The sequence below is a fragment of the Theropithecus gelada genome, chromosome 9 (assembly GCF_003255815.1).
Source record: "Theropithecus gelada isolate Dixy chromosome 9, Tgel_1.0, whole genome shotgun sequence".
Taxonomy (NCBI): Eukaryota; Metazoa; Chordata; class Mammalia; order Primates; family Cercopithecidae; genus Theropithecus; species Theropithecus gelada.
In genome coordinates, this window is record NC_037677.1 from 21895844 (window position 1) to 21908418 (window position 12575).

The 12575-nt window shown below is 38.2% G+C and overlaps 1 protein-coding gene across 1 annotated transcript in view; it reads left to right on the forward strand.

Annotated features, from left to right (window-relative positions):
• Nucleotides 1–12575, forward strand: part of ARMC4 (armadillo repeat containing 4) — a 192593-nt gene that overhangs the window by 1401 nt on the left and 178617 nt on the right. The window contains exons 2-4 of the mRNA XM_025396823.1: nucleotides 2307–2569; nucleotides 9940–10097; nucleotides 12288–12480. Of these exons, the coding sequence (XP_025252608.1) occupies nucleotides 2346–2569; nucleotides 9940–10097; nucleotides 12288–12480 (575 nt within the window). The 5' untranslated portion in view covers nucleotides 2307–2345. The remainder of the gene's footprint in view (nucleotides 1–2306; nucleotides 2570–9939; nucleotides 10098–12287; nucleotides 12481–12575) is intronic.

Genomic DNA, 12575 nt, shown 5'->3' on the forward strand with positions numbered 1-12575 from the left:
CATAGCATTACATAATCTATTTAATTTCACATTTTTTCTTTAAAAATGTGCAAGAAGCAATCTTTATAAGATTACCAAAACAAATGTTATGCTTGAGATTAAAGACAGACAGAACTGTTCACCTAAGTCTTTCTGTGTAAGATAAAGCTATTTGCATTTATTTCACACTATTTTACACTGATTTGCACTTATTTTATGCAACAATGGGAAACTCAAGAGTCTCACACATACACATCAGAACATATTTATGTGTTTAAATCTAAAGCATTTCTCATCAGTTAGCAGTTGAAACAAAATGCTGGAATACTAAAACAAACGCCCAGAACAAATTCGTACACTAACTTCTATGCTTTATTTCATGAACACTTTGGTATATATGTCTGGATCAGTTGTTCTCAACCCTATCTGATCCAGTACTTGGTTTTTAAAACAAATATGTTGTAATGCTGCTTTGCTATCCTGAAATCAAGATTGTAGATTATAATCTTACATATTGAATATAGTTTTAAATAGTGGTAGCATGCTAACTATAAAATGAAAGAAAATAATTGTAAGAAAATACCGGCATGTAAACACTCAAGTACCACTACACTAGAATATATAAGGAAGTAGTCAGATGTCCACATCTGACTTACACAGAATGACTGAACACAGCAGCCCCAAATGCAGACTGATACAGACATGCCATGCAACTTAAATTTCTCAAATAACATTGCCATCAATGGTGTCATTTTCCAAAATGCTGAGCTCTTGGTAAAATTCCATGTAAAACAAAGTATGTACAACCTTCCTTTCATTTAGGATAGCTACAATTCTGGAAAATTCAGGGTGTATTAAAACTGTGACAAAATACTCCGCAATTTTTGCAAAGTGCAGAAAAATTCTAGGCTCAGGTAGTGCTTATGTGAAGTTTTTCACTTACCAGATGCCTGGAGGTTACAGCAGAATTCTTCCTTTTGAGGTACTGTCTTGCACAGAAGGATATTTTACATTGTCTGTCCTCAACACTAAAGGCCGGTAATGCCCCCTTTCCTATCATGTTGATAACTACACATCTCTATAATATTTCTATACTGTTTATCAGCAGGAAGTACTGTCCTGTTGCGATCCAATGATCTCCTGTGATTGAATTTAATAGATAGTTCTAAGATTTAATACAGTATAGAATGTAAAATCTCCAAGTCCAATCTTTGTACTTTAAGCCTTTGTAGTAATGATGGGAGAAAAAAGCTAATTTTATTCTATATTTAACTGTATAACCATTCTTCTAATATTCTGGAAGAAAGATTTTATCAGTAAGTGTTATTACAAATGAGAAAAGAGACAAGTAGAGATTATCTGCCATAAAAGCCTTCAATGTTCATTATGAAGTCAGAACTTGCTTTCTAACTTGGCTTTTACTTAATGTTACAGATATTGTTACTTTTTAAAAGATCTTCTTTTACAGACTAATTTCTATTTAGCCAATGTGAAATTTGTCTCACTTGAATTTGTTTTAAATTTTACTGCTAGACTCTTCCGATAACTAATTCAGATAAAAAGTCTGAAAGACTTTCACTTATTCCTACACCTCTCACATTAACTCTTAAGAAGGTTGTAAATTACAGTAAAATGTCATTCTGGGCAGGATATACAGGCAGGGAAAATAGTATTTGGATTGTCCGGATATTCTGGTAATAGGATCAATGTGTCCTATATCAATTTTCAGAAAAAAATTATATTTCACAATACTGTTCTTATTCTATTTCTTTTTTAACTCAGAAGGCACTTGGGGAACCTGGAGTTATTAGAATCATGTTCTTCAGTCATCATTGTGATGATGCAGATATTATCACTATAAGAAAGTCGGGGTAACAGTATTCAGTTTAATAGTGTAATTCTAAACAGTGTATGTCCTGGCTCAAAGGAGTGTTTGTCCCTGAAACTGCTGGCTCCCAACAGAGCTGTGAACAAAAGCCCTTAATACTAACCTCTTCCACTTCTTTGTTTTCCACTCTTGGAGTTTTCTGTTTGGGTTTTATGCCTATCTGTTTGAATCCTCTCTCTTAGGCCCCAGGGAAATTAGAAAGAAGTTATTAATTTCAGGGCAAATACTGGAAATTTCTGAAATACTAGTCAGTTTTACCTAGTGCTGGTTTACTACTTCATTGAACTGAAGAGCAATTAGATAATTTTGAAAAATCAGTCTTTGAAGATTAATAAGCAGAATGTGGGGTGGGGAGTACTAGTTTAAAGTCTTGAGAATGAAAAATGTTCCAAGGAAAAGGTGGATGCTCTTGTCTCTTTCTCTTTCTACTCTGATGTAGTGCCTGTGCTAAGCTCAGGTCTGAGCACTGGCGGATCCCATGGGTGTGGCTCTGACAAAATCGACGCAGTGGACTGCTGCTGGGCATGGAACTGGAACCCTCGAAATCACACCTCTAAATGAAGCGATATTGAAAGAAATTATTATGTTTGTGGAGAGTTTTATCTATAAACATCCTCAAGAGGCGAAATTTGTTTTTGCGGAACCACTTGAGTGGAACACAAGTTTGGAGCCCTCAGCATTTGAATCAGGTTATGTTGTCAGGTAAGCCAGTTACATGCTTCTAGGATTTGATATCTTCGTTGTACATATTTTTATCAGTTGGTTCTAGGTATGGGGGTAAGTCACCTAACCTCTCTGAACCTCACAAGCCCTCTAAACCAGGGATTGTGAACCAGAGACACACAGCTGAAGTCTGAGGATGTTCAGCTTGGCCAAAACATTCTCTTTCTAAGTTTTAAATTTAAGTTTTTAAATTAAACCCAATTTTAATTTTTGTGGGTAAATTTCTTTGGACAAGGTATCCATTATCCAAGTCACTACACTGCCAACACTTATTGCTACTTTATGCCTCGCCTTTCCACCCATATGTGGATGTGTGTATATATATATGTTAGAGATGGGGTCTTGCTATGTTGCCCAGGGTGGTCTCAAATTCCTGGCCTCAAGTGATCCTCCTGCCTCAGCCTTCTAAAATGCTAGGATTACAGGCATGAGCCACCACCCCAGGTCATCCATATTCTTCTGAATTTTATTTCTATAAATATATGGGATACTTCCGTATTACCTGCCAGATGCCAGGAGCCATTGGTTTTGTGGCCTCTGATGTAGATGATATCTCTTCTGGTATTTAAATTGATCAATTCCTGGGATAGAAGCAGGAGGCAGCGGGGAGGGGTGATGAATAATGAATTTTGATTTTGCTCAATATAAGGGAGATAATTCTTAAGAATTACTGTTGTCCTCAGATGAGAGCCTTTCAAATCTGAGATGAAAAAAAATAATTTACTTCTGTCTCAAACAGTGAACTCTCCATCTATCTCATTCAAACATGGCTAAAAAATACCTACACACACCAAAAAAATGCATGAATTATGTGAACAAATTAAATATAATTGTATAAGAATGTATTATTTCATTAAGCATAATTATACAATAAGCAAGCTAACACACACACACACACACACACACACACATTTTTGCCAGTCGCAGTTTGTTTTGCACTTTAGGCATTCTATTTTCTACCGCCTTGTTCTTCTTTGGTTTGGATATGAACTTTTAAAGTCCGATCGTATGAAAAACAGTTCCATAGGAAGCCAAAGCTTCCTCTAGATGCCTTTTCCCTTTTCTCCCTTTGGGATTATTTGTGAGAATAAATTCAGAATTTCATTTTTAGAACTGCAGCAAAACCATTCTTAAACTGCAATTCAAGAGCTCTTTAATTCTTCTATTGGTCGGCCTTCTCTCTGAGTTGTTTGAAGTCATATTTATTTATTTATTTTTTCTGGAGATGGAGTCTCGCTCTTTCGCCCAGGCTGGAGTGCGGTGGTGCAGTGTCGGCTCACTGCAACTTCCGCCTCTCAGATTCAAGCGGTTCTCCTGCCTCAGCCTCCTAAGTAGCTGGGAATATAGGCGCCCGCCACCACGCCTGGCTAATTTTTTGTATTTTAGTAGAGATGGGGTTTCACTGTGTTGCCCAGGCTGGTCTTGAACTCCTGAGCTCAGGCAACCCGCCTGCCTTAGCCTCCCAAAGCGTTAGAATTACAGGTGTGAACCACCAAGCCTGGCCTGAAATCTTATTTTTTTTTAACAGTGCATTTTATTTCTAACTGTGCCAGTGGTAACTTTCTCCAGAAGTGCTTGTTATTTCTGTATTGTTCAGCTTTTTTCCTAACTTTTGAAACATGGTCTTCTATGTAAAACAAATTTAAAACATATTAACTACTTGGCTGATCACATGGCTCACACCTGTAATCCCAACACTTTGAGAGGCCAAGGTGGGCAGATCACCAGAGATCAGGAGTTCAAGACCAGATGGCCAACATGGTGAAATCCCGTCTCTACTGAAAAGACAAAAATTAGCTGGGCATGGTGGCACATTCCTGTAATCCCAGCTACTAGGGAGGCTGAGGCAGGAGAATTGCTTGAATCTGGGAGGTGGAGGTTGCAGCGAGCCGAGATTGCGCCACAGAACTCCAGCCCGGGCGACAGAGAGAAACTCCATCTCAAAAAATAATTAATTATTTTTTTTTAATAAAAATGCATTTAAAGCAGATGACAGAAAAGAATATCATGATTGTAATTGCTTTGCCTCTGTACAAATTTTGTACTCCAAGCACAAACATGACCACATCTGACCCCTGGTTAGGTTGGCTGTGACACACACCACTCAAATCTATCACTATTTCCCCTCTATTTTTGTCCAGATTCTTTTTGCTTTGTTTCCATTCTTATATCTCAGCACACAATTGTGTATGTATTTATTTAAGACAGGGTCTGGCTCTGTTGCCCAGGCTGGACTGCAGTGGTGTGATCATAGCTCACTGCAGCTCAAACTCCGGGGCTCAATGGATCCTCCCACCTCAGCCCCTCAAGCAGCTAGGACTATAGGAACATAATACCATGCCTGGTCAATTTTTCTAATTCTTTGTAGAGACGGGATCTCACTATGTTGCTCTGACCAGTCTTGTACTTTTGGCCTCAAGAGATCCTTCTACGTTGGCCCCCTGAATTGCTGGTATTTCAGACCTGAGCCGCTGTGCCCAGCTCTGCATGCAGTCTTTATGCACAGTGTTCCCTCCTGAGAAGGACATTTTTACATTTTGAAACAATTACCCCTTGATTTTTATACTTCTGTCACGTTTACTGTGCAACTTTTCCTTGGGCTAATTTCTCAATCCATTCTTTTTGTGTCTGACCGTTATTGATGATATCTTTGATGTTGGAAGAGTAGAGGGAGGTATTGCCGTTGTATCTGAAGGAAGCTGTGCTTGCCTGGCTCTGATGAAAACCAAGATCGCCTTGAAGATAGCAAAGGGTGCAGCTGAGATTTTGGTCATAATGGACAATATCAGATGCTTTAACATGCGGATCTTGACTATACCCTTTGGTCTACTCCCCAAACCAAAGAAAGTTCAGTAACCTGTAGCCACTCGGTGTTTGCTACAACAACAAGTGATGTCAACCAGAAATATTCTCAATTGCCCAAAGAATTTATTATCAAAACAGTCCCTATGATGTCATTCATTGCCCTTTGGACCAAGCACACTCTTTTGACTTCTCTGCTGTTAGTACACTATTTATACATTTATTGAAAGTGGGGAAGCTACTTTCCTTCCAGACAGGACTCAGGTCTGGGCATCTGTGTGTAAGACGAAGATTATCCTGAAGGATTTGAGCTTGGAGTCTCCGGATGTGTTTCTACCAAATAGGAATGTCCTTGGATCTTTTAAAATAAAGGTGGATGCTTCTCCTTGTGGGTAGACCTCTCAGGCCTCCTGTTCCAAAACAAGTTAAGTTTTATCTACGCTGGAATTCTGCCAAAGTAGATAAATTACCCCTTTTGTGTTGGTCTCTGCAGACATTGATGGGAATATAGTTATATTTGTGGCCTTAGTTCTCATTTGATGTTGCACACTCCAAATGCACTGTGGGCAACAGTCAATAAAAGTTTGATCACCCTTTTTCTGATTAGGCTAATGAGCATCTGATACTGAAACTGATATTTTAGTCACACACTGGAAAGCTTTTATGTTTCATCAACCACCTTCTGTCCTTTTGTACAGATTGTTATTGATTGAATAGATGGGCATAGCCCTGTTCATGTTACATGATTGTCTTTTCCTTAGAATCATTCCAATGTTTTCACCCTGTTTTAACATTTGTCATCATCTCTCCACGTTCCCTCTTGGGGTGGGGGCTGGGGATCAAATAGCTCTACTTTCATTTCATGGAAATCGTAGGTCTCTTTGTATTATCATTTGCAATTGCTTTTGTTTTTGTCAGACAGGATGAAATTAATAATCTTCCTAAAACACCTGAAAATGAAGCCTAAATATGCTGTAAACTAAGAACAAATGACGCCACTCAATGGCAATACCATCTGTGGTGCATAGAACTCAGGCACTTTGATTCATTTGAATGTAGCTTGGGAAATTTATAAATTGGATAAGTGCTCAGAATCACGTAGTGAAAATGTTGTGACCTGATTTTTTTTCCTTCTCTGGTAGAACTACAGTATGATTTTGAATCAAATGTGCTATAATATTGTCATATTTTAGTTTTAAATCTCACTCCGCTGCATCTCAGTGATATATATGCATTGAGATAAAAATATGTTCTGGTAGGAGTTGGGACAGGAAGTCAGATCGCCTGAGTAATAGCTCTCTTCCCTGCAAGAATGCACAATTCACACACAATTCATACGTTTCTGGACCTTAGCTTTTTGATCAATGTCATGAAAGGCTGAATTTACATGATCTCTAAGGTTACACTCAACTTATAAAATAATATTGTTTTATGAGACAGTAATTATTGAATTTTGGTAAAATTTCTAAGTCACAGTAGTAGGGTCAGTGGCCATAAGTGGCTCTTTATTTTTTGTCTCTGACAACTGCTAGTTTCTTAGCTATAGCCTTATTTTCTATATTACTATTTAGACATATATTTATTAAGTAATAAGACACTAAATGAGGCCAGGTATTGTGGCCCACGCCAGTAATCCCAGCACTTTGGGAGGTGGTGACATAAGGATGAGTCGAATGCAGGAGTCCAAGGCTAGCCTGGGCAACATAGCAAGACCCTGTCTCTAAAAAATAAATAATAAATAAATAAACAGACCAATAAATAAATAAACAGCCAGATGTGGTGGTGTGTGGCTGTAGTCCCATCAACTTGGGAGGCTGAGAGAGAAGGATCCCTTGAGCCCAGGAATTTGAGGCTGCAGGGAGCTATGATTGTGCCACTGCACTCCAGCCTGGGTGACAGAGCAAGATCTTGTCTCTTAAAAAAAAAGGACACTAAACTCGATACTGGGGATTAAAGAAAAAAGACATTTTTCTGCTTTCTTGCTTTAGAGTATAAACAGAATTTTTAGCACCCTTCCATGGCTCTGGTTTAAAAGTGTCTCCATCAGGTCATTGGAGTTTTTGATAGCTCATTCTTCCTGACGTTCACAAGGTGGGTGCAGCATTTTTCTTTCCAAGAGCTCATTCTTCAGGTGTTAGAAACTGTGAGCCTAAAACCTGAAACTTCCTCTTCAAAATCTTGTCGATAGCTGGTGTTTTTTATTTTTTAAATCTATTTTTATTTTATTTTTTGAGATGGAGTCTCACTCTGTCACTCAGGTTGGAGTGCAGTGGTGTGATGTTGGCTCACTGCAACCTCTGCCTCCCAGGCTCAAGCGATTCTCCCACCTCAGCCTCCCAAGTAGCTGGGACCACAAGCACTTGCCACCATGCCTGGTTAATGTAGCTGGTATTTCATTTCTTACTTCTCTGTTAAGTTACAGGCTTCAACTGGTAGGAGCAATGAAAAATGTCACCCATACCCTTTGCTTTCTCACCAGGAGTTTCACTCTCTCTAGTTAAGTAGCTTGGTATCTTTGGCATTCGGTCAGCCTGTTACTTAGCCCTCTCACCATCCACTTAGTGTAAGTGGCCAGCCCTTGATGTGCATAACTTTTAGGTAACAGGCCTTTAAGAAATCTCTTCAGTCCTAAGGACATTATTCCAGAAGCTTAATTTTAGAGAAAATATACATTTTGTCAACAATGCATGTCATTGCCAAGTCTAGAAATATTTTATTCTTTCATTTATTCCACAGATGTTTACCAAATGTCTTCTATGTGCAGTTCCTATATGAAGTGCTGGAGATAGGGGCAGTCCCTATCTGCACCCAGCAGAATCAGACTCTTCAAGTCCTTCTGTGAGCCCTCTTTTGCTGTGTAACACATTGCCACAAATCTAATGGCTTAACACATACAAATGTATTTTCTGATAGTTCTAGAGGTCAGAAGTCTAAAATGAATCTGCAAGGCTAAAATCAAGGTATCGGCAGGGTCGCATTCCTTCTGGAGGCTTAAGGAGAATTTATTCTTTGCTTTTCCAGCTTCTAGAGGCCCCTGTGTTCCTTGGCTCATGACTCATAGCTCATGGCTCCTTGGCTCATGGCTCCTTGGCTCGAGGCCCCACATCACTCTGACCACTGCTTCCATCAGCATATCGGTGTCACTTCCTCTGTCCCTCCTGTCTTCCTCTTATGAGAACCCTGGTGATTATGTTTGGCTCCCTCCAGATACCCAGAATAGTCTCCCCATCTTAGGATCCTTGACTTAATTTCTGTGCAAAGTCCCTTTTGCCATGTAAGGTGACATGTTCATAGGTTTTGGGGATTTGGATGTGAACATTATTCTGTCTCCCTTAGTTCCTATCCTCTTGTTTTTATTCTAGTGAGATCGTCAGTAATAAGTAATCTGGGTCAGTCAGATTTACTTTTTCTGATGAACTAGCAACATTTTATATCTATGTATCTACATTGCAATTCAAAATATGTTAGATTAGGCCAGGTGTGGTGGCTCACGCCTGTAATCCCAGTACTCTGGGAGGCTGAGGTGTGTGGATCCCTTGAGCTCAGGAATTCAAGACCAGCCTGGCCAGCATGGTGTAACCCTGTGTCTACTAAAATACAAAAATTAGCGAGGCATAGTGGCGCACACCTCTAGTTCCAGCTACTTGGAGGCTGAGGTGGGAGGATTGCTTGAGCTCCGGAGGCAGAGGTTGCAGTGACCCGAGATCATGCCACTGCACTCCAACCTGGGTAACAGAGCGATACCCTGTCTAAAAAAAAAAAAAAGGCTACATCAGGTGTTAAGGTGTCAGGAGTTTCATCAGAGATAGCCTCATGTAATACAAAACCTAGACAGTTTAGTTAATGTTGTAAGTGGTAGAAATCTATAGAAATCACTTCCATGAAAACATCTTAATATTTTTTTTAAAATGCCAACCTGAAAAAAAAAATCATTAAAATGGATAGAAGCACAAAGCTAGGAGACTCAATAACTTTTGATCAGGAAGAGTCCATTGAGAAAAACTGCCTATTTTCCCAAGGCAAACCAAATAAAGGAGTTTAGAGTGGGAAGGGAATTCACAGAGAGGATCCAGTTTGCCTTGAATTTGCTTTTTTTTCCCAAAGCTTTTTTATTCATAAACACAGTGTAGCCAAGAAAACTTCTAACCACGAATTACTGTGGTGTAAAAATTTTATAAATAAAATAACATTAGAAATCCCCAAAGCATGAATGGTTTTGCAGAACCAATGATTTTTAAAAAGATGCCAGAAATCAACACATTTTAGAAAACAAAAACTGTGACTATTTGAGTTCAATTGTGAATTCAAGAAATTGCTGGGAAAAAAAATATTCCTTGGTTATATCCTGTTGGTCACTAGGGTTGCTGGTAAGTTTGAGGATTTAAGTGGAAGAAAGTGGGAAAATAGATGAGCTACTAACCAGATGTATTTATATTTTCTGTATTTTATAATGAGATATAGGAATAATCTGTCTACATGTCTTAAATTTAACTTCTACTGGCCTCCAGGTAGCATGAAGCTTTCAATTTTTTTATTTTTATTTTTAGTGAAACAACAGTCAAATCAGAAGAAGTTGATAAAAATGGACAGCCTTTGCTATTTCTCTCTGTACCACAAATTAAAATTAGGAGCTTTGGGCAGCTGTCACGCTTGTTACTTACTGCCAAAACTGCGAAGTTGAAGGAAGCCCAAGCATGTGTTGAAGGTGATCTTAATGCTCCAGTCTGTGATTTGAACTTTTAGAAATAATCTTGCTGGGGAAGTGGGGAAAGGGTGGGAGGATCATTTGTTAGAGTCTCTTGAAAAAAATTCTATAATCTACAAGGTAAAAAGTCAAATGTACAACTCCATGAAAATGTTATTAATTTTCCTTGGCTGCAATATTATGCTCCTATCAAATTTCTGCTTTAGAATGAAAGGCCTGTTACCTTACCACTGGTAAGTTTCTAAGTTTCCAGGTTTCTGATTTTAGCATGTGGTTTGAAAGAGAACCTTCTCAGCTTCTGGAAAGCACAGGGGGCTGTAGCCTGTTAGGTCAACGTCAGGAGAGAAGACAGATGACAAGGGCCGGCCTCTGAATCCACTCTCTCTCAACCTACTGCCAAGGAATAGATTGAATGATTACAATCTATTTCCTTTCAAATGAACGTAGGCTCTTTCTTTAGCAGAGACAGCCTTTAATAATCTCCCTTTCCACTTTTCTCAGCCATATTCTGCTGTGGGCTTCACAGCCTTCTGTGAATAGTTACAATTATTCAAATCTGTGACAAATATTTTTCTTCTTCTTAAAGATATGTGATGTTTGCACTATTGTCTAATCATCTAACATGCAAAAAATGAATGTGGTTGCCTGCTATAATTGTGTTGTAAATGTTTCTTATGAGTAGAAATATCTAATCATAGGTGATAATGTATGTGTTTTGCTTTATTGGAATTCTGTGACCAATGGGTTTCTGGCACAAGGTATTTGAATTCTGCCCATTTCTGTGTGAGATGGGAAGAGGGTCTTTTTAAAATTTTATTTTATTTTTAATATGCCAACCTCAGGATGGCAACCTCTTTTTATGCCTTGACTATTACTCCTTATTAGGTGAGGGTATCATGTCTTGAAGAGTAAAGCTGAATTCAAGAAAGTAGTTAATAGATGAAGGATTGTTCATTCAATTCAACTTAATTGGTAGACATAATACATAGATTTCTATATAGCTAAATACTTATCCATTAGCTAAATACTTATCACTTGCTGCATTTTGCCATTTCTGCAAGAATTTTGGTATAACCCTTAGTTTCATGTCCAAGTTGCATGGTACATGGCAATTTGGTAGTCAGGTTTATGCCATTCCTCAGAATCCATCTGCTCTGCCTTTTCGTAAATCTCTGTGTGATGACAGTCATAAGGTTGTTAAGTTGAGATGCTCAATAAATGATTGATTCCTTGGTCTCCTTTTCGTTGCTCGTCTCCCCCAGTGAAGTTTTTTTCTCAGCCCCAAGTCTGTGGAATATCCCATGACCACACTGGAAGGTTAATGCCTTCACTGTAGTTTTCTTCATTTCTTTTAAGTTAAGCTTTCTGAATTAGTCTCACAGGCCTTCCTCTCCACTCCCATCTCAATGCTATATACTTTCATCTTTCTGAAATTTCTCCATTCTAAACAAGGGTTTTCCCCTTTCTCCTTCATTTTCAACCATATTGGTTTTTAACATTAACCAAATTCTGTTTTCAGCATCTCTGGGTTCAATTTTCACATCTTTATCAGCCTTGATCATGAATTGGTATTTGCTTTTCACTATAATTTTAATATATATATAATTGCATTATACATATATATATATGGCTAGATGTGTTTTTCAGCTGTAAGATCACATGACATTGCAAATATTAAGCAGTTTGAATAGGTGCAAAAGAGTGCTAGGGGGTCTGTAGCCTTAGGAAAGCATGCTATTTTGGAAAGAAAGCCTTTATAAATACCCAGCCCTGCTACACACACACATACACACATGCCCGTATAGTTCCAGTGATGATTCTTTTAAGGAGATCACTATTTCTCTCTCTTCAAATAAATTCTGAATATATTAATTGAATGTACATTCTGAACAATGCCCCACAGCCAATTAAAAAAGAAAGAAAGAATGACTGTCTTGGTCTTTGTGCTATTAGGGAGATATACAGATGATATTACAATAGAAACTAGAGCATCTCATGAGATAGAAGAAAGTTCCTAAAAGCAATGGAATCTCAGACGTAGAGATGAATTCTAATTGGGTGGTTTAGAAAAAGCTTAATGAAAGAAACACATTTAAATGGACTTTGAAGGATTTATTAGTCTTAATGTTTCTTGTGCTAGAAGACAAGAGGATAATTTTTATTTGTCTTCCTTTTTTTTTTTTTTGGCAGCTAACAGAGACCCCATAGTAAAAATCCTGGGCTCCGATTATAATACAATGAAAGAAGACTCAATTGCATTAAATATTCTTGGTAAAATTACCAGAGATGATGATCCTGAAAGTGAAATTAAGATGAAGATTGCTATGCTGCTTAAGCAATTGGATCTGCACCTCCTCAATCATTCTCTAAAACATATTTCCTTGTGAGTCTTTTTCAAAAAGGAACCTCTATTGTATTGAGCAAAGATTGCGCCACTGAACTCCAGCCTGGGTGACAGAGCAAGACTGTCTCTCAAAA